The sequence below is a fragment of the Caretta caretta genome, chromosome 2 (assembly GCF_965140235.1).
Source record: "Caretta caretta isolate rCarCar2 chromosome 2, rCarCar1.hap1, whole genome shotgun sequence".
NCBI lineage: Eukaryota > Metazoa > Chordata > Testudines > Cheloniidae > Caretta > Caretta caretta.
The window spans coordinates 110,763,811-110,788,228 of record NC_134207.1 but is presented as its reverse complement, the minus strand read 5'-3'; the positions used below and the strand labels follow the sequence as shown (position 1 = coordinate 110,788,228).

At 43.0% G+C, this 24,418-nt stretch overlaps 1 protein-coding gene and 2 long non-coding RNA genes across 7 annotated transcripts in view; 1 reads left to right on the top strand and 2 right to left on the bottom strand.

Moving 5' to 3' along the window:
- Nucleotides 1-733: 733 nt before the first annotated feature.
- Nucleotides 734-4,490, bottom strand: LOC142070806 (uncharacterized). The gene is made up of 2 exons (XR_012666732.1): nt 3,041-4,490; nt 734-1,311 (listed from the first exon to the last, which is right to left on the bottom strand). It is a non-coding gene; the product is annotated as an uncharacterized LOC142070806 (long non-coding RNA).
- Nucleotides 4,491-4,636: 146 nt separating this feature from the next.
- Nucleotides 4,637-9,806, bottom strand: LOC125630969 (uncharacterized). Its single transcript, XR_007354840.2, has 3 exons — nt 9,777-9,806; nt 5,520-5,557; nt 4,637-4,861 (listed from the first exon to the last, which is right to left on the bottom strand). It is a non-coding gene; the product is annotated as an uncharacterized LOC125630969 (long non-coding RNA).
- Nucleotides 9,807-17,326: 7,520 nt separating this feature from the next.
- RANBP9 (RAN binding protein 9) overlaps nt 17,327-24,418 on the top strand; it is a 70,825-nt gene continuing 63,733 nt past the window's right edge. For 3 of the 5 annotated variants that reach the window (XM_048839945.2, XM_048839943.2, XM_048839944.2), the window contains exon 1: nt 17,328-18,081. In XM_048839945.2, coding sequence (XP_048695902.1) covers nt 17,673-18,081 — 409 coding nt within the window. In that variant the 5' untranslated portion in view covers nt 17,328-17,672. Of the gene's footprint in view, nt 18,082-24,418 lie in introns of all 5 variants that reach the window. The other 2 variants (XM_075125363.1, XM_048839942.2) reach the window with 2 other exon arrangements.

Here is a 24,418-nt window from a genome sequence, read left to right as displayed (position 1 = left end):
GACCTCCTGCACAACGCAGGCCACAGAATTTCACCCACCACTCCTGTGAAAAACCTCTCACCTATGTCTGTGGGATCCCATCAACGTGGGATGGCCGGGAAAGGTTCATGACGCTCGCGTCTTCAGGAACTCTGGTCTGTTTAAACGGCTGCAGGAAGAGATTTACTTCCTAGACCAGAAAATAATTGTTGGGGATGTTGAAATGCCTATAGTTATTCTTGGGGACCCAGCCTACCCCTTAATGCCCTGGCTCATGAAGCCATACACAAGCACCCTGGACAGTAGTAAGGAGATGTTCAACTATAGGCTGAGCAAGTGCAGAATGGTGGTAGAACGTGCATTTGGACTTTTAAAGGGTCGCTGTCACAGTTTACTGACTTGCTCAGACCTCAGCAAAATCAATATCCCATTGTTATTGCTGCTTGCTGTGTGCTCCACAATCTCTGTGAGAGTAAGGGGGAGACGCTTATGGTGGGGTGGGAGGTTGAGGCAGATCGCCTGGCCGCTGAATATGCGCACCCAGACACCAGGGCTGTTAGAAGGGCACAGCAGGAAGCGGTGCGCATCTGAGAACCTTGGAAAACCAGTTTCATGACTGGCCAGGGTACTGTGTGACACTTGTTTGTTTCTCCTTGATGAAAACCCGCCCCCTTGGTTGCCTCTAAATTCCCTGTAAGCCAACCGCCCTCCCCCCTTTGATCACAGCTTGCTTGCAAAGGAAATAAAGTCGCTATTGTTTAAAAAACCATGTATTCTTTATTAATTGATTATTAAAATAGGGAGATAACTCACAAGGTAGCCCGGATGGGGTGTGGGAGGAGGGTAGGAGGGAAGGAAAAGGCCACTTCAAAACTTGTTGAATGGCAGCCTTCTGTTGCTTGGGCTGTCCACTGGGGTGGAGTGGTTGGGTGCCCGGAGCCTCCCCTCCCGCGTTCTTGGGCGTCTGGGTGAGGAGGCTATGGAACTTGGGGAGGAGGGAGGGCGGTTAAACAGGGGCTGCAGCAGCAGTCTGTGATTCTGCTGCCGTTCATGAACCTCCACCAGACGCCGGAGCATGTCCGTTTGATCCTGCAGTAGCCCCAGCGTTGCCTCATGCCTCCTCTGATCTTCCTGCCGCCACCTCTCCTCACGTTCATTGGCCACTTTCCTGTACTCTGCTATTGTGTCCTTCCACACATTCTGCTGAGCTCTGTCAGTGCCAGACGACTGCATGAGCTCAGAGAACATTTCATCGCACGTGCGTTTTTTTTTGCCGCCTCATATGAGATAGCCTTTGGGACGGAGGAGGGAGGCTTGAAACATTTGCAGCTGCTGGAGGAAAAAAAGGGAGCGAAGTATTTAAAAAGATACATTTTACAGAACAATGGCTATACTCTTTCACGGTGAACAACGCTATTCACATCACATAGCATATGTGATTTTGGTACAAGGTTGCATTTTGCATCTTATATTGAGTGCCTGCGGCTTTGGTATCAGAGATCACATACGCAGTGCCAGACAACAGAATTTGGCTTGCAGGCGGCCATGGTAAGCCATAGTCTTTTGGCTTCTGCAACCTTCATAACAGCAGCGCCCTCCTCTCCCATACCAAGCAAAGCACGTTGAGTTGGCCATTTAGTGCTGCAGTTTTCCCATTAACGTGCAGCAGCAGAAACCAAACTAACCCTCCCCCACTCCCATCCAATTCTCTGGGATGATTGCTTTACCCCTCACCCCACCGTGTGGCTGGTATCAGGGAAGATCCCTGCTAGCCAAACGCAAACAGCTCAGCGCCAATGCCGCCCCCCTCCCGCCCCCGCATACCACATGGCTAACTGTGGCGAGCATTTCTTTTCAGCCACAGGCAAACAGCCCAGTAGGAACGGCCACCTCTGAATGTCCCCTTAATTAAATTCCCCTATTTCAACCATGTTACAATGAATGATATCACTCTCCTGAGGGAAAAGGAGTACTTGTGGCACCTTAGAGACTAACCAATTTATTTGAGCATGAGCTTTCGTGAGCTATAGCTCACTTCATCGGATGCATGCCGTGGAAACTGCAGCAGACTTTATTTATACACAGAGAATATGAAAAAATACCTCCTCCCACCCCACTGTCCTGCTGGTAATAGCTTATCTAAAGTGATCATCAGGTGGGCCATTTCCAGCACAAATCCAGGTTTTCTCACCCCCTCACCCCCCTCCCAATTGAATGGTCACTTTGGATGAGCTATTACCAGCAGGATAGTGAGTTTGTGTGTGTGGTTTTTGGGAGGGGGGTGAGGGGGTGAGAGAACCTGGATTTGTGCAGGAAATGGCCCAACTTTATTATCATGCACATTGTGTAAAGAGTTGTCACTTTGGATGGGCTATCACCAGCAGGAGAGTGAATTTGTGTGGGGGGGTGGAGGGTGAGAAAACCTGGATTTGTGCTGGAAATGGCCCACCTGATGATCACTTTAGATAAGCTATTACCAGCAGGACAGTGGGGTGGGAGGAGGTATTTTTTCATATTCTCTGTGTATAAATAAAGTCTGCTGCAGTTTCCACGGCATGCATCCGATGAAGTGAGCTATAGCTCACGAAAGCTCATGCTCAAATAAATTGGTTAGTCTCTAAGGTGCCACAAGTACTCCTTTTCTTTTTGCGAATACAGACTAACACGGCTGTTACTCTGAAAACTCTCCTGAGAATAACACAGAGAGATAAAGAACGGATGTTGCTTGAATGCCAGCAAACACTGGGACCATACGCTGCCAGGCTTTGTCATGCAATGATACCAGATTACTTGCTACTAGCATGGCTTGGTAAAGCGTCCTACCATGGAGGATGGAATAAGGCTGCTTTCCCCAGAAACCTTCTGCAAAGGCTTTTAGAGGACCTCCAGGAGAGCTTCATGGAGATGTCCCTGGAGGATTTCCGCTCCATCCCCAGACACGTTAACAGACGTTTCCAGTAGCTGTACTGGCCACAAATGCATCCCAAGTCCTCAGGGCTACTTAATCATTAAAAAACGCTTGCTTTTATAACATGTATTCTATTTAAAAAGGTACACTCACCAGAGGTACCTTCTCTTGCTTTGTTGGGTTGGGAGGGTACTTCAGTCAGGGTGATAAAAAGTTCCTGGCTGTCGGGGAGAATGGTGTGCTGTGTGCTCTCCTCAAGCTCGTCCTCCTCCTCCTCATCTTCCCCGTCCGCAAACTCCTCAGGCATGGCAGAGAGTACCCCATCATCGGAGTCCACAGACAGGGGTGGGGTAGTGGTGGCAGAATTACATGCAGCTCAGCGTAGAAGTGGCATGTCTGGGGCTCTGTCCCGGAGCGCCCGTTTGATTCTTTGGTTTTCTGGTACGCTTGTCTGAGCTCCTTAAGTTTCATGCGGCACTGTGTTGCGTCCCTGATGTAGCCTCTGTCCCTCATGGCCTTGGAGATTTTTTGAAATGTTTTGGCATTTTGTCTTTTGGAACGTAGTTCTGATAGCACAGATTCCTCTTCCCATACAGCGATCAGATCCAGTACCTCCCATTCGGTCCATGCTGGAGCTCTTTTTCGATTCTGGGACTGCATGGTCACCTGTGCCGATGTGCTCGCCTGGCCAAACAGGAAATGAGATTCAAAAGTTCCCAGGACTTTTCCTGTACACCTGGCCAGTGCATCCGAGTTCAGAGTGCTGTCCAGAGTGGTCACAATGGTGCACTGAGGGATAGCTCCCGGAGGACAATACCTTCGAAATGCGTCCACACTAACCCTAATTCGAAATGGCTATGTCGATTTCAGCACTAATCCCCTCGTTGTGGAGGAGTACAGAAATCGGTTTTAAGAGCCCTTTGTGTCGAAAAAAATGGCTTCACTGTGTGGACGGGTGCAGGGTTAATTTGATTTAACTCTGCTAAATCTGACATAAACTCCTAGTGTAGACCAGGCCTGAGAGTGATAGCAATTTTCAAATACATAAAAGGCTGTTATAAGAAGAGTGATAAATTGTTCTCTGTAACTGCTAAGGACAGGATAAGAAGTAATGGGCTTACATTGCAGCAAGGGAGATTTAGGTTAGACATTAAAAGTTTCCTAACTGTCAGGGTAGTTAAACATTGGAACACATTACGTAGGAAGGTTGTGGAATCTCTGTCATTGGAGGTTTTTAAGAACAGTTTAAACAAACACTTGTCAGGGATGGTCTAGATAATACTTAGCCTAGTGGTTCTCAAACTTTTGTACTGGTGACCCCTTTCACACAGCAAACCTCTGAATGCCACCCTCCTCCATAAATTAAAAACACTTTTTTTTTAATAGTTAATGCTATTATAAATGCTGGAGGTGAAGCTGTGTTTGGGGTGGAGGCTAACAGCTTGTGACTCCCCATTTAATAACCTGGTGACCCCCTGAGGGTCACGACTCCATTTGAGAACCCCTGCCTTAGCCCTACCTCCAGTGCAGGGGACTGGACTAGATGACCTAACAAGGTCCCTTCCAGTCCAACATTTCTATGATTCTATAAATCATTCATAACTGTAATACAGTATAGCCTGCAAAGATATTGCATATGATTGCAATATCTGTTATAATTAGATGTTAATAACACTAAGATTAAATATGCACACTGAAATTACCAATATATAATAAAACACACTAATACATGTGCTTTCTGAGGGAGAAAATATTTAGGCTGTACAGTTGTACTTTTCCTTTCTCACAGAATATTGAGAATACAAAATTGAAGGAAATAATTTTAACATAGTCAAAAGTTGGCTCCCACACACAGCTTGCAATCTTCAGTAATCAGTGGATTCTAGTGAACTAATCAGGTCAAATTCAGTGTTGATGACTCTTGTGATCTTATTTCGAGTATCATGATACTTGGTGTTTTTCTTAAAGCTCCATCTGTTAAAATTAAGTGATTAAGTCAGAATCTCAGCTTTCAGTTTTTAAAATGTAAGTTCCTAACCCTCATGGTAAGAGGAAAAAACCTCATAAATGTGTATCATCAAGGCTCAGAAACCAGAAGGCAAATAAAAAGAACCAATCATTCTTATTTTTAAGAAATAAGAATTTTTGAGTCCACCTCATTTTTTAGAGTGGGACCAGAGTTATGATTTTTGAACACTTGGGGTTGGCAACATTGGAAATTTTATCTTAGTTTAGTTTTTATTTTAAAAAATAATCATTGCCCTGCAATGTTAGCAACCTAAACCCTGCAGCATCCTGCTAGAGTAAAACTGACTGCAAATTAGCTACTTATGCATGTCAGTCAGCTTGGACAAAAAAAATAAACTGAACAGCATAAATGAATAAAAGTGAACTGTTAAAAATCTATTTCAACTTTCATCTGTGAACTTATTAGTAACATAAGTAAGGAGATTTAGTTTTCAAGATACACAGTTTTTAACCTAAGAATGTCCCCTTCAGTAGAATAAAGATCCATCATATTTTGTTAAATGGTCACTTCACAAATGGAGGTACTATGTAAATTTAGAATGCTGGATGTCGACATGAGCCTGCAAGGCCTTGTCTTCAATGCCAAACTCTAGCCATAACTCACCATTGGTACAACTTCACTGGTGGTAGCAATGAAGAAAGCTGCAATGTAGATAGAATTCAGACATTTTTACTGTGTCATTGATTGAACTGCATCACCAATGAATTAGAACAAGAGTGGGTGTTAACATAGGTGTAACATGACAGACATAATTATTTTCTCTATGCTAGATCAGGAAATTATTTTTCCTACAATCATCAAGATTAATTCCATTTTAGATCATATAATTTAAAAATTACCTTCAAAATCACACTTCTTCTGTTTGAATTTTTTTGTCTACTAGTGTTGTAAGTATTGTCTAAGATTATTATAACTGAATGAGACTACAAAAAATATTTCTACTTTTTTAGTTTGGGCATTTATTCTTTACATATATGAAATAAGAGGTGGTTATCTGCAAATTTAGGTGTCTCTAACATGCTTAAAATACAATAATTAAAAATAACATCATATTTTTAATACTAAATATCCAGGAAGTTTAAAAATAAATTCCCTATTTTTCTCTAAACATTGCCCCAACCAATATTCACTTCCTCAGCAGCTCTCCTAAGATGATGTATCTTGCAGCACTCCCTGAAGTTCTGAGCTATTTTGGACCTCTTTCTGTATAGTCATTATCATGATTTCACTATAGTCTCTTTCCTCCTGGTTTTTGGTGTGTGTATTTCACGGAGCAAGAGGGGAGATGGGGGGGTGGGGGGGAAGGAATGTGGTGTTGGTAGCACAACAAACATTGGCAGTAGGACTTAGAGGCAGCTGTATTACCTCAAACTTCTTTGAACTTCTATTTTTTAACTGGCTTGATTTCAAGTTCAGTGTCTCTTTTTAAAATTCCACTTCTACCACTGAGACTAGTATGTGCATTCTTAAGTGTGCTAGGCACAGAAAGGGGAAAAACACTGTTCTTATAAAACATCAATTATACCAGTCAGGTCAGTTAAAGGAAAAAGCATGATGAACCTCTCTGTGTATGTGCAGCTAACCATTCCTTTAGCCTTACTCATCCCACTTCCTGGTTCTCCTTTCCCTCAGGGTCTTCCCACTTCTATAAACACAATAACAATAATTAGGATAATCATTGGACACTTCAACATTCTTGGGATCAGAACATCACTCATAGCTAGTACAGGATCTTTGCCAAAAACCCTAAATTAGTTTTCAAGAAGAAGTGGGTCAGCATGACACACGTTTTTGGAAGTCTGCAGTCTCAAATCTTGCTACACCCAGCTTAAAAAAAAAAAAGTATATTTTCAGCATCAACAAAACCTCAAAAACCACTTAAATGCTAAGGGCTTGTCTACACTTACCGGAGGATCGATGCATCAGCGGTCAATTTAGCAGGTCTAGTGAAGACCCGCTAAATAGACCGCCGATTGCTCTCCTGTCAACTCCTGTAGTCCACCTGATCAAGAAGAGTAAGGGGAGTCGATGGGAGAGCATCTCCTGTCGACATCGTGTAGTGTGGACCCCGCGGTAAGTAGATCTAAACTACGTCGATTTGAGTTACGCTATTCACGTAACTCAAATTGCATAGCTTAGATCGACTTTTCCCTTTAGCGTAGACAAAGCCTTAGGCTCAGATCCACAAAGGTATTTAGGTTTCTAACTTCTGCTGAAATCAATGGAGGTTAGGCACTTAAATACCTTTAGGGATCTGAGCCTTCAATCCTTTCAATTACCAATTCTCCCTCGTGATTACCTTGAAACTGTCAGTGCTTCAACTGATCTCTCTTGAGCTCACAGAAGGGCATATCTTGTATTCAGGAGCTACTGTGCAGAATAAGCCATGTAAGAATGCTAAAGGATAATTATACTAACCTTCTGGAAATCTAGTAATTCACCTATTCTTTCCCAGATAGGTGCTGGAATTTACCAGTTTTTACATAAATGACATTTACCCTGAGTTTTCTTGAGAATAGCAGTTGATAAAATTGGTCCATATCTATCAATTCTTATATTTTTGCATTTACTACCTTTCCTCTCTTTTGGTCATTCTCACCACGTAGAAACAACGAATCGTTATTTTCAAAAGGATTCATGTAACTTTGTCTTCCAGAAACTTAGGTTAGAAGCCTGCCAGTGTTTTGGAACATCATCTGATTCAGTAGCTTGTAAACAAGGATGCAGTGGATGGTCTCTGATTTATGTTACCTGGAGTCTGTCGTGATGGGCACACTTTTAATTAATAGACTAGATAGAAAAGCATAGTCTAGTTTGTGATAGAAAGTCTGAAGTATGCTTATCAAGAACATGTAACTTGCAAATTTCTATCCTAGACCTTTTGAAAGAGAGCTTCAGTGGTGTCATTTGGTACAATAATTCCCAATATTTTCAGTTCTGTGACCCTCTTTTGACAAACGTAACCTTTCAATGACCCTCTGATAGTACAAACTGTATTGGAACTCATCCATTATGTCAGCCGTTCTCAAACTGTGGGTTGGGGTCACAAGGGCTGATGTTAGACTTGCTGGGGCCCAGGGCTGAAACCTGAGCCCTCGACAGCGAGGCTCAGGCTTTGGCTTCAGTCCTGGGCAGTGGGGCTCACGTTACAGCCCGCCCCCCCACCCAAGGCTGAAGCCTTTGGGCTTTGGCCTCCCCGCCCAGGGTCATGTACCCTCCTTGGGTCATGTAGTAATTTTTGTTGTCAGAAGGGGGTCTCGGTGCAATGAAGTTTGAGAACCCCTGCATTATGTCATTGGAGACAGATTGCTGACGCAGACAGTGGTGGGAAAGGGATGTGCATAGGAAAAAAAGGAGAGTAATATACTTTAAGCTACTAGTTTCTCTGGACTCTTTTCTTCTTTCTTCTCTCACTTTCCTTTTCCTGTTCCTCATCCTCACTCCACATGATCTCTCTGCACTTAGGACAGCAGGAAGTAAGAGAACCTGACTGCACATGATCATTCCTCCACTTTGGAAACTGTGGCCATTACTATTTCTCACCCCCCCCCCGCACACACTCCAGTCCATTTTAAAACTAGACTCAGGATTAAATAAAATTATTTTTCTTACATATTACAAACTTACTTGCTTGTGCTAGGTGGGTTGCTTCAAAGTGACTCACAAATGCATCATGACCCACCAGTTGGGAACAACTGTTCTAAGATAGCATTATAGCTTGATTTTTCTGCTTTCACAAAATGTATAAGCCAGTGCACTCTAGTCAGGTTTTATCCCACTCCCCCATATATTTCTCTCATGACAAGGCTTTTTATTCACATTCGCTAGATATTTAATTTCTGTGCCTGTTTCGACATTTTAGTCAGCCTTGCACACTAGGCCAGATGATGCAGACTGAAAACTTTTGCTTACAGATCTATTCCAATGAGCTCCTAAAAATGTCTTTCTATTATTGTGCAAAGTGTATGCTTCATCTGGTGAACCTGCAAAAATACTTGTTCTGAAATGTAAATTGGGAGCCCGGTAAAGAACTGCCTATGGCATATATGCTTTTATGAATTTCCATGTATTGTGACAGCAACAAACTGCAGGAAAGGAGATTTGAAGTAAATATGTCTCAAGTATTACTACCTATTTCCAAAACAAAATTTGACAAACTGAAATAAGTAATGCAACGTAATCCACCCTTCCGACAGTGAGTAATTCTAATTTGATGGCCAACAGAAAAGCAGCCTAGGTATCTCCAAATGTGAAAATATAATAGGCCAATAAGGATTAAGTTGCTGCATATAGTGGGATTCTGTACAAAGCACATATCATCGTGCTGCACACCGAGAGGTTTGTAATGCTTAGCATAAGACACAGTGCCCATCTGGGTATTAAATGTGTAAACACAGAGCCCAGGATGTCCTATTCAGACCAGGCATAAATGCTGTAATTGAAAATAAAGCATCCATGTGGAAATCTAAAATAAATATAAGAAGCAGAATGCAAAAGAATCATTGGAACCATGTGAGATTCCTGTTTTGCCCTTTGTCTAAAGTTGGCACAGGTATATTGTTACTTAAAAAAATGTATTAATGGATTACCCAGTATTATAAAAATAGAACTGTTGCGCTATACATGAGTAACATTATAGCAACATTGTAAATTGTAGCTTGCTCGCTATTAGATTCCACAAAGTTAATAACTGACGATGGCCCATAAATCATAAGTTCCTCACTTTGGCAATTCTTTCAACATATGGGCAAACAGGTTTTCAGAAAAGTCAGATCAAATAGTGAAGAGCTTGATAGAAACCCTCCAGGTAGATTCCAGAGATCCATACTTAGTATTGTTAAAGTATCTCAATATACTCACAATGCTTTTGGATTAAAATCACCACTTCAGCAACCTGTGGACAGAAGGATAAAAATTTTAGTGCCCGTATCTAATAAACTTCTTGAGGCAAAGACAATTAACTCTACAATAGTTACAAAAGAGGTATGCAGCAGGAAACTGGAACACAAGGAACACTACAGGAAGAACAGTATACAGTTTCAAAGGGGAGATATTAGACTCCAAACAAACTAGCTGGCAATTTACCAATGTAACAGCTATACCACCCACATTAAGGTCATACATCATAACTATCCCAAGGGTCAATCCTGCAGGAGGAATTGAAGATGTCTAAAGAGAACAAAGGAAAATACTGGCGCTCTCTCTTTCTTGAAGATGGCCACAATGCTACTCCTGACATCACTTGTGCAAAAACAGAATCGACCTACTCCTACTCATTGAATGATGATGAAAACATGAGGAGTAGTAAACACCGGATGCAAGTAGTGGATCCACCTCTGCAGCTGAACAGGCCTTGCAAAATTCCTTCTTTTGCAAGAAGAAGTGGCTATGTAATCAGAAAATCATTAAGGTTAAAAGATAATAGCTGTTGACAGATGTCCAATAGGAGGCAAAATAATCCCTTCTATTGTCAGGGCATTTATGTTGTCTATTCATTGGTTGAAATGCTCATTTAAAATTAGAATTTTAAGAAATGGGAGGTAGGGTGTAACTAGCATGGCTTGTACAAAAGAAAATTTTCTCACTGATCTATTATTCTGTTGGAATTCTTTGTGTCAATAAACTAGAGGATAAATAATTACTGGCTGGTAATTTATTTAGCCTTTCAAAAGGCCTTTGACAAGATGCCTCACCAAGAGACTACTTCAGAAGCTAAGTAATCATGGGGTGAGAGGCAAACTTCTGTCATCAGTCAAAATCTGGCTAGGAGACAGAAAACAAAGAGTAGGACTAAATATATGCATTATAGTTGTAGCTGTTTCCTGCCCCCCCACCCCAAGCTTCTCTCTCTCCAACAGAAATTGGTGCAATAAAAGATATTACCTCACCCACCCTATAAGATTAAATGATCATTTTCATCATTGCAGAAGCTGAACAGTGGATTGACTCACATGCTAGTACTATGTTCTGTGTTTAATTTGTTTAGGAGAACCTCAGGAATGGAGGTTGTTTGTAGCTCTGAACAAAACATTAGGGTTGTTCTTTCAAAAGCTTACAACTGAACATTGACTTAAAACAGCTTTGAAATTTTACTATGCAGAAGAAAAATGCTGCTTTTAACCATCTGAATTTAAATGAAAGAAGCACAGAAACTGTTTTCTTGTCTTGTCAAATCTGTTTTAAAAACTTTCCCTTTTATTTTTTTAGTAGTTTATGTTTAACATGGTGCTGTACTGTACTTTTTTTGGGGCGGTGGGGGTGGTCTCTGCTGCTACCTTATTGTGTACGTCCAGTTCCAAATGAGGGGTGTGGTTGACCAGTCAGTTTGGAATTCTGGTGTTCATAACTCTGAGGTTCTACTGTATGTGGGGAAAAAGGGGGTTGAGTGAGTAGTGAGGTGGCAAAAGTTGCTGATGACCCAAAGTTATTTAAGTTAGTCAAAACCAGCAGGGACTGTGAAGAACTTCAGGAAGGCCTAAGAAAGCTAGTTGAATGGACAACATGATGACAAATGACATTGAATGTCAATAACTGCAAGGTTTCAGAGTAGCAGTCGTGTTAGTCTGAATCCGCAAAAAGAAAAGGAGGACTTGTGGCACCTTAGTGACTAACAAATTTATTTGAGCATTATTAATATTTATGCTCAAATAAATTTTAGTCTCTAAGGTGCCACAAGTACTCCTTTTCTAATAACTGCAAGGGACTGCATTTTGGAGGAAACAATGTAAACTACTTAATTAATTTAGAACCTCATAAAGTGTGTATCAGCTCAGGAAGCGGACTTGGGCATCATTATAGACATCTTGGGAAAAAGGCTCAATATGCAGCTGCATTCAGAAAAGCAAATAAGATGTTAGGATACAAAAGGAATGAGAATAATACAGAAGATATTATAATGCCTTTATAGTGTGGCTTCACCTGGAATACTGTGTGCGTTGCTGCTCACTCTATATCAAAAAGGATATGAGAAGAATGAGCCCAAGGGCAATTGGTCTTGTAACAAGAAGGATGACAAGACTGATTAGGGAGCAAGGTGGTTTTAGGTAATATCTTTTACTGGACCAACTTCTGTTGGTGAGAAAGACAAGCCTTTTGAGAAGTTGGTCCAATAAAATATATTACCTCACCTACTTTGTCTCTCTCTAATATCCTGAAACTGACACAGCTACAACACCACTACATACAAGAATGATTAGGAACAGGGAAAAACTCTTATGTGAAGACAGATTGAAAAGACTGAAATTATTTACCTTAGAAAGGAGTTGAATAAGAGGGGAGATAGTAAAAGTATATAAAATAATGAATGGAGTAGAAAAGGCAGAGCAGGAACTTCTGCTCTCCCTGTTTCATAGTACAGGAACAAAGGGACCAGCATTAAAAGGTTGCAAATTCAAAACAAATAAAAGGAAATACTTTTGCACACAACATGTAATTAGACCATGGAACTCATTGCCACAGGAAGTTGTTGAGGTCAAGACCTCAGGAAGATTAAAAAACAGACTGGATAGTTGTATGGATAACATAAATATCCAGAATTAAAAGTTACTGCTAACAAAAAAATTAGAACATAAGAATGGCCATACTGGGTCAGAGCAATGGTCCATAGAGCCCAGTATTCTGTCGACCAACAGTGGCCAATGCCAGGTGCTTCAGAGGGAATGAACAGAACAGGTAATGATCAAGTGATCCATCCTGTTGGGCCATTCCCAGCTTCTGGCAAACAGGGGCTAAGGACACTTCAGAGCATGGTTTTGAATCCCTGCTCATCATGGCTAACGGTTATTGATGGACTTATTCTCCCTGAACTATCTAGTTCTTTTTTTGAAGCCAGTTATAGTCTTGGCCTTCACAACATCCTCTGGCAAAGAGTTCCACATTTTGACTGTGCGTTGTGTGAAGAAATACTTTCCTTTGTTTGTTTTAAACCTGCTGCCTATTAATTTAGAATGCTAAATCATTAAACTTTCAAGGTTTAAGCCAGTTTCTGACTGTATTGGCAATCAGGATAAGACCTAATGTGGGGGTCCCTGCGCTGGCAGGGTGTTCTCACATTTGCCTCTGACACATCCAGTATTGGCCACTGTCTGAGACAAGACAATGGATTATCTGGATCTCAGATCTAATCCAGTATGGCCATTCATTTTTTTACCTCTGTCTTAGATGTTTCTATTTGTGTGTGTTTATTGGAGTTGCAGCAGGGTTTGTTTGTTTTTTTTAAACTGGTATTTTATGCTTTATTGCCATTTGATCAAAAAAAAAACAAAACAAAACTGTAGCTTCTAGGGATCATATATACAGACTCTCTCACACATGTCAGAGGTACAACATTTTATAATTCTGACGCATGTCACGTGACAAGATACAGGAAATAATAATTAGTCTCTTACAAACATTCCTGAGTGCAATACCTTTATTACACCACTGTCACCCAGAACTATGGAATGAAGATTATCTCCTCTTTTAATTTCCTGTTTTCATTCTTGTCTTGAGCCTCTGCCACCTTAAAATCTTGCTATCTATAATAGTTATTTAAAATTTGTTTCAGGTACTATGCCTGCAGTTGAGCTGCCCCTCCAATATTTATGGTTTTAAATTTTTTCTGATTCTTAAATGTTTTCTAAGTAGCTGTGTGAGAGACTTGCACAGGTAGTTGACTAACTACTTGACTATATAGGGGCAACAATGAATCTAACTATTCAAAGCACTGTCAAAACCACAAAGTAAACAAATGGGGGAAATAGGAACATTTTCCCCCTCCCCCTTTAATCCAGCAGTTCTCATACTTTCTCATAGTATAGACGATTTGCTATAAGAAAGATTGTATGCAGTGTTGTTGTAGCCATGTTGGTCCCAGGATATTAAAAAGAGAAGGTGGTGACATAATGTCATTTATTGGTAGGGCCCTACCAAATTCACGGTCCATTTTGGTCAATGTCACGGTCATAGGATTTTAAAAATTGTAAATTTCATGATTTCAGCTATTTAAATCTGAAATTTCACAGTGTTGTAATTGTAGGGGTCCTGACTCAAAAAGGAGAGTTTTTTTGGGGGGGAGAGGGTTCGCAAGGTTATTGTAGAGGGGGTTGCGGTACTGCTACCCTCTCTGCTGCTGCTGGCGGCAGTGCTGGCTTCAGAGCTGGGCAGCTGGAGAGCGGCGGTGGCTGGCTGGGAGCCCAGCTCTGAAGGCAGCACCCTGCTAGCAGCAATGCAGAAGTAAGGATGGCCTGGGTATGGTATTGCCACCCTTACTTTTGTGCTGCTGCTAGCAGGGCACTGCCTTCACAGCTGGGCACCTGGCCAACAGCCACTGCTCTCTGGCGGCCCAGCTCTGAAGTCAGAACAGAAGTGAGGGTGGCAATACTGCGACTCCCCTAAAATAACCTTGTGACTCCCCCCTGCAACTCCATTTTGGGTCAGATCCCCCAATTTGAGAAATGCTGGTCTCCCCCGTGAAATCTGGTCTTTTGTGTACTTTTAACCTACACTATCCAGATTTCATGGTCCATGATGGGTACATGCAAATATATGCTATTCATGGCCATAAATTTGGTAGGGCTCTATTTATTGGATTAACTTCTATTGGTGAGAGAGGCAAGCTTTTGAGTTCCACAGAGCTCTTCTTCCGGTCTGGGAAAGGTACTCAGAGTGTCATAGCTAAATACAACCTTGAGCATATAGAATATGTGCTAACTACTTATGCGAGTGGTTCTCAGCCCATGGCCCACGGGCCACTTGCGGCCCAATCAGCACACAGCTATGGCCCATTGACATCCTCAGGGCCATACAGATCGTTTATATATATTAACTATAACATCTATATCTATAGTGTGTGGATGAGGCCCACATTGTTGTAATAAACCATAATCCAGTACAAGACCATGATTTTTAGTGTCAGCCAAAGTTATGTCTGTAAGCTCCCATGCTCATCTTTTGAAAGTGTTATGTTGTAGGTTTCTTTTGAGGATGAGGACTGATGGGTCAGATACAGAGTGAGCGCTTTGTGAATAGCTGTAGTATGAATGTATTGAATTTTAGTACCGAAAACAGGGAGAAAAACCCACTCTATGGGAGGAGTAACTCTTGTAGACCACAAGGAAGTACTCACTCCATAGACCATAGTTTAAGAATTGATACTCTAATTTTTTTTGTGTACAATAATCATAGGTGTTCCTCGTAATAACTGTACATTATTTTTGTTACTGGCAATCTAAGAGATATCATTCCTTTAAGATCAAATACATGCTAAGCAACAAGAACAGGAGTACTTGTGGCACCTTAGAGACTAACAAATTTATTAGAGCATAAGCTTTCGTGGGCTACAGCCCACTTCATCAGATGCACAGAATGGAACATATAGTAAGAAGATATATATAGATAGATATATACAGGGAAGTTGCCATACAAACTGTAAGAGGCTAATTAATTAAGATGAGTTATTATCAGCAGGAGAAAAAAACTTTTGTAGTGATAATCAAGATGGCCCATTCAGACAGTTGACAAGAAGGTGTGAGGATACTTAACTTAAGGAAATAGATTCAATACGTATAATGACCCAGCCACTCCCAGTCTCTATTCAAACCCAAGTTAATGGTATCTAGTCTGCATATTAATTCAAGCTCAGCAGTTTCTCGTTGGAGTCTGTTTTTGAAGCTTTTCTATTGCAAAATTGCCACCCTTAAGTCTTTTACTGAGTGGCCAGAGATGTTGAAGTGTTCTCCTACCGGTTTTTGAATGTTATGATTCCTGATGTCAGATTTGTGTCCATTTATTCTTTTGCCTAGAGACTGTCCGGTTTGGCCAATGTACGTGGCAGAGGGGCATTGCTGGCACATGATGGCATATATCACATTGATAGATGTGCAGCTGAACGAGCCCCTGATGGTGTGGCAAATGTGATTAGGTCCTATGATGGTGTCACTTGAATAAATATGTGGACAGAGTTGGCATTGGGCTTTGTTGCAAGGATAGGTTCCTGGGTTAGTGTTTTTGTTGTGTGGTTGCTTCTTACTATATGTTCCATTCTATGCATCCGATGAAGTGGGCTGTAGTCCACAAAAGCTTATGCTCTAATAAATTTGTTAGTCTCTAAGGTGCTACAAGTACTCCTGTTCTTTTTGCGGATACAGACTAACACGGCTGCTACTGTGAAACATGCTAAGCAACAGCTGCCCAGACTCCACCACAGAACAGTGTTATCCTCTACAAAGCAAAAGGCTCCTTGCCTAAAATCAACAGACCCAATCTATAAAATAGGATTATTGTACAGTAGCACCCTAAGGCAAGTGTGATCATATTTAATGCCTGTGCAGGTTGCTGACTGCCACAGGTACAACAGGGCAGCTCCCTCCCTCAGTCTCCCAAGACTGTACCACCACCCAAGCCCGCAGGAGCTTCTTTCCCCGCCCCCCAGGACTGACCAAGAAGGCCAATGGCATATTGGGGTGTATTAGTAAGCGCATTGCCAGCAGATGGAGGGAAGTGATTATTCCTTTCTATTTGACACTGATTAGGCTACACCTGGAATACTGCATCCCGTTTTAGTCCCCCCCCTTACAGAAGGAATGTGGACAAATAGGAGAGAGTCCAGAGGAGGGCAACGAAAATTATTAGGGGCCTGGGGCACATGACTTACAAGGGGAGTCTGAGGGAATTGGGGTTATTTAGTCTGTAGAAGAGAAGAGTGGGGAGGATTTGATAGCAGCCTTCAACTACCTGAAGGGGGGTTCCAAAGAGGATGGAGCTCGGCTGTTCTCAGTGGCGGTAGATGACAGAACAAGGATCAATGGTCTCAAGTTGCAGTGGGGGAAGTCTCAGTTGGATATTAGGAAACACTGTTTCACTAGGTGGGTGGTGAAGCACTGGAATGCGTTATCTAGGGAGGTGGAGGAATCTCCTTCCTTAGAGGTTTGTAAGGCCCCACTTGACAAAGCCTTGGCTGGGATGATTTAATTGGGGCTGGTCCTGCTTTGAGCAGGGGGTTGGACCAGATGAACTCCTGAGGTCTCTTCCAAACCTCCTCTATGATCTCACCCTCTTGGCTCAGGGGTGAGAGTGAGCGAGGGAGGCCCCCTAGGATTTTTGCTGGCGCTGGTGTACCTGCAGCTCCCCACCCCTCGTCCAGGTAGTAGCTTGTAGCCTGAGCTAGCCCATGTTCAGCCCTCTAGTCTCAGCCAAGCAGGACTGGGACAGGAGGCCCCCAGGCTCGGACGAAACTAAGAGCATGGCAAACGTGCAGGCCTCCCCTGCAGCTGCCACGCTTCGCACTAGCGCCCGGTGCAGCCGCGCCGCCCGGCCCAGCCTCCCCCGCCTTCACGCCTTCTCTCGTGCAGGAGCGGATTGGGCGCCGCCCTCGCGCCCTGTGATTGGCGGAAGCCCCTCCTCCTTCTCCTCCTCCTCGCGCCGCCGCGGGGAGCTGCTCAGCTGATCCGGGACGTTCCACCGCAGCAGCAGCAGCGTCTGGCGCCGGCCTGGGGACCAGCCGCGGTGTCTCGCGCTCTCACCCCGCTCCCCTCTGTCTGCGCAGCGGCCCGAACTCGAGCCACCCGCGCGTGCTCCCCCACTAGCCCCGGGTCCGTAACCGCCGCCTTCCTCGCCCTTCCCCTCCCCCCCGCGACTCCGGTTCCGGGCTGCCCGTCTAAACCGCCCACTCCCCCACCCCCTCCCCGCCTCGCTCCGCAGTGCCCGGGCCTGCCCGCCGCGCCCGCCCCGGAGACGGTCCGCGGACAGCCGCCGCCGCAGGAGGTGGCGGAGGCCGGGATGTCCGGGCAGCAGCAGCTTCCGTTGACGGCAGCTCCCCAGGCCTCGGGGATCGCCGCCCCCGCCGCTAGCGCCGGCCCCGCGCCGGCCTCGGCCCCGGCGGCCGCGCTGCTGCTCCACCCGCCGCCTCCCCCGCCACCGGCCACCGCGGCCCCGCCGCCTCCCCCGCCTCCGCCCGCCGCCGGGCCTCTGCCCGCCCTGGGCCTGCCGGCGGGGAGCAGCGCCCCGGCCGCCTTCCCGCACGGGGACCCGGCCCTCAACGAGCAGGAGAAGGAGCTGAAGCGGCGGCTGAAGCGGCTGTACCCGGCCGTGGACGAACAGGAAACACCGCTGCCCCGCTCCTGGAGCCCGAAGGACAAATTCAGCTACATCGGCCTCTCGCAGAACAACCTGCGGGTGCACTACAAAGGTGAGAGCCCGGCCCGCGGGGGGCGTCTGCCCTGGGCTGGATGCAGGGCCCGGCCTCACCGGGGGGGCGCCCCCCTCGTCTCCGCTCCCGCCGGGACCCAGGGCCCTCCCCGCATGGAGCCGGGAGCTAGGCCATGGCTCTCTATATAGAGACAAACCGCCTGGGGGTGAGAGGGGTATGTACACATGCGGCCTCCCTGGGGCCCCTTGCCCAGTTCCCTGGGGGAGGGGGGGGACCTGGGCTCCTGGCTTCTCACCTCAGCGCCCCTTCTACTTAAGTCTGCTCCCCTATGGGTCTCCTCCTCACCTGGGAGGAAATCGCGCTTGGGAAAGGCACCAGCTTGAACGGGGGGAAGACACAACAAGAAATAACTCTTTCTGAGATCTCCTAAAGAGTTTACATGATCGGGGGTGATCATCCGGGTTCCCCGTTTCCCTCTCCTCCCCCCCCCCCCCAGTATAAACCCGTGGGAGAGGAGCGGGAAGGCCTATCCGATCTCTTCTCCTTTCTCACTCGGTTTTTTTTTTCTTTTTTTTTGGGGGGGCGGGGGGGGCTATAAACTAGTAGACTTCCTCAGCCTGTTGATTCTGTTATCAAACGAGTTTGAGGACAAGCAGGAGAATAAAGCAGAATCGGCATGGTGTCATGTGTCTAGCTACAAAAATAAGGACAAGAAATGCTTTTTGTCTAGAAATGGAGAGAACAGGCGGTATAAGGAGTTATAAGATGCATAAATGTAAAACTACTAAACACAGAAATGTCAGGGAGGGGAAGCCACAGAGAAAACACATCTTGATTTGTAGGAAATGAAACATATGAAATAATAGAATTAAAAGTAGTCACTGATTATAGTCCCTGTGTAAGTACTATACATAATGTTGAGAGTAGTAGTGTGGGTAATATTCAAGATTAGTTTTTCCTACATTTTAATCTCAATCTCATACTTTGTGCTCAGGTTTCTCACAGATCAGTTTACAGTATTGTTAAGGCTTTTATTGCAGAAGAAAAGATATGCAAATTACATACACTCGTAAATCAGCCAGAGATAACAATAAGGTACTTTAAGTATTGGTTGTTGTGAAAATGTCATATAAGCTAGAAACATGAGTTCACCCTGACCTGAAAAAAACACATCTGGCATTCCACGCCCAAGTCCTAAAGTAGAAATGCTTCAGATTAAAAACAGCTTCTGGGTTGGCAACGATGGCGAGGTCAGATTGTAGTCAAAATGAGTATGGGGGAGGGGAGGAATAACCCTAAAGCCTTGTGGTTACCCTTTCTCAAAGTTTACAGAGGTGAAGCTCAAGTGAAGTCTTGAGAAACATTTTACGGTTGATTCAAAGAGGAGGAAGATGGCAACACAAAACATACAAATCATATGATATGGGTGCCAAAAAAGGCTAGATGTATTCTGTAAAATAGCCTACAATAGACAGGTCCTAATCTATATTAAATACAAAATATTCATTTTATGTAACACGAAGTTTGATGCAAACATACAAAAGCCAATAAATACAAATTTGGTAAGCCTTATTTTAGGCTTTTTGGTTTGTAAGTTAATATTTCCAGGATGTCCTTTATATTTGAATTTTCTGGCTTTTGTTTGGATTTTTATTACTTTGATATTTTTAGGAGTATTTTGTGTGTACTGGGATCTGGCTGCTGTAAGGATTCTCATAGCAAGGACATAGCTTTATGGTTAGCAAGTCCTCCCACTTGTATTTGGTTTCTTTTGCTGTGTGTTTTAAATAATAGTTTATAATAAACAGGTAGATATAGAATCTTTCTGATCTGTTTTAATGTGACAATATAGTTGTTTTTCTCTTTGCCCTCTTCCTCAGCCCTCCCACCAGCAGGATGTAACCATGTGTTTTTGAAACGTGGGCGGCTACTTAGAGAACATTGGGCACTTGGAAACTAGGGAGATTGTTGCTGTAAAAGTACATTGACTAAGTTATCACGCTAATTACTGTTAACTTAATCTTACTTGACGACAATGCGGGGATGAAGGATGAATAGACCAATGGGGTCACCAGACTAGTCCAAGGGAACGTGGATCAGAAGTGGAGTGGGTGAGGGGCAACTGTAATACACATAGCCTCCTCTCCTTCTCCTAACTAGAAATGTGCTATATTGTTAAAGCAGTGAATGGCTGCTTGAAAACTGCCCATCTTTCCCTCCCTGTTCCATTGTCACCTTTAATTTTGGCCTGGTCTACACTAAGAATTTACATTGGTATAGCTGTGCCATTGTAGTGTTTTACATGTAGACAAGCCCATAGACAGGCATTGGAGTAGCTCCTATATATGCTGGTAGCCCAAGCTTCGCTTCGCTTCTTTGTTTTTGCAATTTTTGGCTAAGCTACGGCTGGCACCAACAGACGCCACCCCACTTCTCTGTATCTACTTGTGAGGGGAGAACTAAAAGAAAATAAATGACCAAAGAAAACCCCCAACAACATTAAAAGACGCAAGCAAGACAAAACAAAAAGAAAATAGAAAAGGACAGGACGGATAATGGATGATGGAAATAAGGAAAGATGGTATCGACTGTGTTCTTGCATTTTATAGAATGTCACCCATTGCAAAACTATTTCAAGTAGGGCTCCAATTAAAGAAAAGGTTCAGTCTCTCTAATCTTGTAAGTGCTGGCACAGGCAATACACCTTCAGCTATCTAGACAATGGGGAAGGAACATTTGGTTCTTTGTAGTTTGAGAACCAGTAGTTTTGTGTTTGTAAAGATTTTGATTGGCACATTTGGATTGGGGAGAGATTTGTGGGATTCTCCATCAGTCCACTTGAAAAATAGATCCAGTCGAGACGCATGCAAGACCAAAAAAATGACTCCTTTAGAATCATAGGGTTGGAAGAGACCTCAAGAGGTCATCTAGCCCAATCCCCTGCTCAAAGCAGGACCAAAACCAACTAAATCATCCTTCTTCCTCTTGGTCTTGTTTTTGTGCCTTAAATACATTTATTTAACCTTCCTCTGTTGCCCCTCCAACATTCTGATAGAATCAACTTTTCTGGAAGCATTTGTTCCTTATCTGTGATTGGCACTGTTCTGATAACATCATTTTCCTCTCCAAACATCTTTCCTCTTCTTTTCCCTTCCACCTGTTTCTCTCACTTTTGTTTCGCCTCCTGTTTAATGTCCCAAGTGAACTTTCCTCTCTGATGGGAGGTTTTCTTTGTGAAATATTGAAGATGAAGGGAAGAGGAGAGAAGTAAGTTGACGGTAGTAAAATCCTGCCATTGAGTGAGCTGTATGGAGAAAGTGTAGAGGTCAGTGTCGAGGCCACATTTTGATCTCCCAGATATTAGTGTGCAGTATCTTAAAATCGAAACATGCTTATGAAAAAATAATTGTGTGAAAAAACCACTTTTCAGTTTGTAGTCGGTCCTCTGTTTATTTTTTCAGATCACTTAATAATTTGAACAAACTGTCATATTGCCAGATTTGAGTTTTTTGTTTTCTCTGGTTTATGAGAAAAAGGAAATCCATATCTCATGGAGTTTGAGGATTTGTAATTTTCCTGCCCACCACTAGATAGTCCATACAGAGTTTCAGGTAGACAGAATGTCTTCTCCCACCCTTGACAGTTGTGTTGCTTCGTTCTGCATGAATAGCATTCACTGGATCATTGTCTTTTTGTAAACCTAATGTAGAGCACTTGAACTAATCAGATCTGTCTCAAAAGGAGATAGTGGTTACCAGGTCAAGGTGCAAGAGGAAGGACTACAGTCTGATGGCATTAAGATGATGAAAACAGGACATTAGCATACATTCTCAGGGGCAAACAAAAATTAAAGATCACTGCCAAAACTGTACAACGTTGTCCATCTGAAGCATACTCTCATAAAAATGGTGAGGCTGTGTGTGAGGGGAGCATCTAGCTGTCCTCATATCACCTACCAGAACCAGCATAATTTTTTCCCAAAACTTCTGAGTCAGTCATTCAGTTATGTATTTTAGAAATTCCGATTCTTAATTCTATAGTTTTGTCAAAGTTTAGACATATATACTTTAGAAAAAAATACATATATGGGCATCAGTAATACCTCACCTGTGTTTCTTAAATCTGTCACAAAATAAATATAAAATAGGAATAAGCTGAAATTGGGCCCTCTGGAACACCGCAAACTATCTACAGATTGATTAGAATTGACCTAGCACTATTTACATTGATTACTTAGACTTTTCTTGGTATAGCTTCATAAATGAGAAAGGTAAAACCATTTCAGAAAAACGCGTTTGTCAACTTGCTAATATACCTTTCATTGTCATCTAACAGTCCTTAGCTGAAGGTGAGAACGTTGATCAGACATAAAGGTCCATTTTTATAGGGTATAGGCCCCAACAAAATGGAATTCGTATGAAAATACTATCTTTGAATTATTAGTTTAAATATTTTTAAATTTTCATTCATTCACAATAAAACGGGAAATGAAAATGTTCCAGTGATTTTCTAACATGTTAATGTTCACCGATACTCTCTGATAGTTATGTTTTCTAATACTGTGTCTGTGATCATAAGCCAAAAAGTAGCACAGGATTTAATTGCGAAGATAATCATAAAGAGATTTACCTAAATAGACAGGACAAACCATAAGCGGTACAGTTTTTCAAACAAACAGACAAAAAACCAGTAATCCTGGTTGGTTTGTTTTTTAATTTGTTGTTTCCTAGAAACAGAGTTCATTTAGGTCACCTGTGGGTGATTGCCCAAACAAAATGGGCAAAAATGATACAATTTGAATAAACAGCCATTGATAGGATTTTTCTCAGTGAGGCTTTGGCTAATAGATATTAACCACACCTTTGTTGACGGTGCAGTCTTTTTTCTTTCCATGTAAAGACAAGTCCTCTCTGAATTGCCTCTAATGCCAAGTTAAAAATCTTCTAGCTGACTTCCAGTGCATCCAGTTGTATCTCTAAATTTCTCTAATAAACAAAAGGGAGGGATCTGGTTGTGGTAATCCTGTTCAGTTTTCCCAGGAGCACTTGAAGTACCACCAAACCAACACTGTGTAAGAATGGCAAAGTGATTCTGTTTTGATTGCTGTCTGTGTTACAGTGGCAAAGTTGGGATCTAATTTTGCCCAATTTAAAACCAAGTGTCATCTGTGGAAGAAATTGAAGTAAGGCAGTATTCAACAGACCATTTTTTGGTCTCATTAAAACCTTTCCCCATGTGTTCACCAAGAGTAGTTTTGTTCTTATTTCTTTCTCAGCTGGCTCACTAAGCTGTCTGCTAAAACTATCAAAAATCAGATTTTGGAACTGTATTTATTTAAGCTGTATTTAAAGAGTGTAAGGTCATGCATAGCTTTGTCCAGATGGGTACTCCCATTGACTTAAGTAGGACTACTCTACTCAGTGTTTGTGAAGGTATGTGCTTAGAGCAGCGGTTCTCAAACTGGGGGTCAGGACCCCATTTTAATGGGGTTGCTAGGGCTGGTGTTAGACTTGCTGAAGCCCAAGCCCCACCACCTGGGCCCAAAGCTTGAGACCTGCTGCCTGGGGCTCAGGCTTTGGCTTCAGCCCTGGGTAGAGGGGCTTAGGCTAAAGGACCCCTCTACCCAGGGCTGAAGACTTTGGGCTTCATCTCCTCTTCTCTTCCCCTCCTCTCCCCCCTGACCCCCGGGGGCAGCGGAGCTCTTCTTTTCCTTCCCTCCCCGCCAAGGGCAGCAGGTCTGTGGCAGGCTCAGGCTTGAGCCTTCTGTCCCCACTCCTGGGGTCGTGTAGTAATTTTTGTTGTCAGAAGGGGGTCGTGATGCAATGAAGTTTGAGAACCTCTGGCTTAGAGCTTTGCAGGATTGGGCCTACATATTACATTTTTGAAAGCTTAAAAATGTCATTTTCAGTAGACGTTAAACTATTATGTTCCAACTGGCTTTTTCAAACGTGATTTTTTTTATGCTTAGATTATTTTTACACTGTGTTCAATTTGTAAATGCAGAAAAGTCTTTAAGTTAATCAACAGGAATGTCTAGCTGCTATAATAACAGCAGGAAACCCTATTCCTAGAATGTTGTAGCCTCCCAGTTTTTAAAACCTTTTTTGACAAAGTCAGGCTTTTGGACAAAGTCAAAGTTTAAACTTTAAAAAGCTAGTTATTGTAATTAGTTGTCTGCAAGCTCTCCTACAAAGTAAAACTAAAATCTGTAGTGGATGGCTGTGAAACGGCTGTGTAAGGTCCTATCTCTTTGCAGAAGACTTTTTTTTTTGAAGCCCTTAGTTAAATATTTTAAATATACACTTTAAAAATGTCATCCTCTGAAGACCCTTATGAAAAATAAACGAGACACAGGCGATGATAGTCTTTAAAAGGA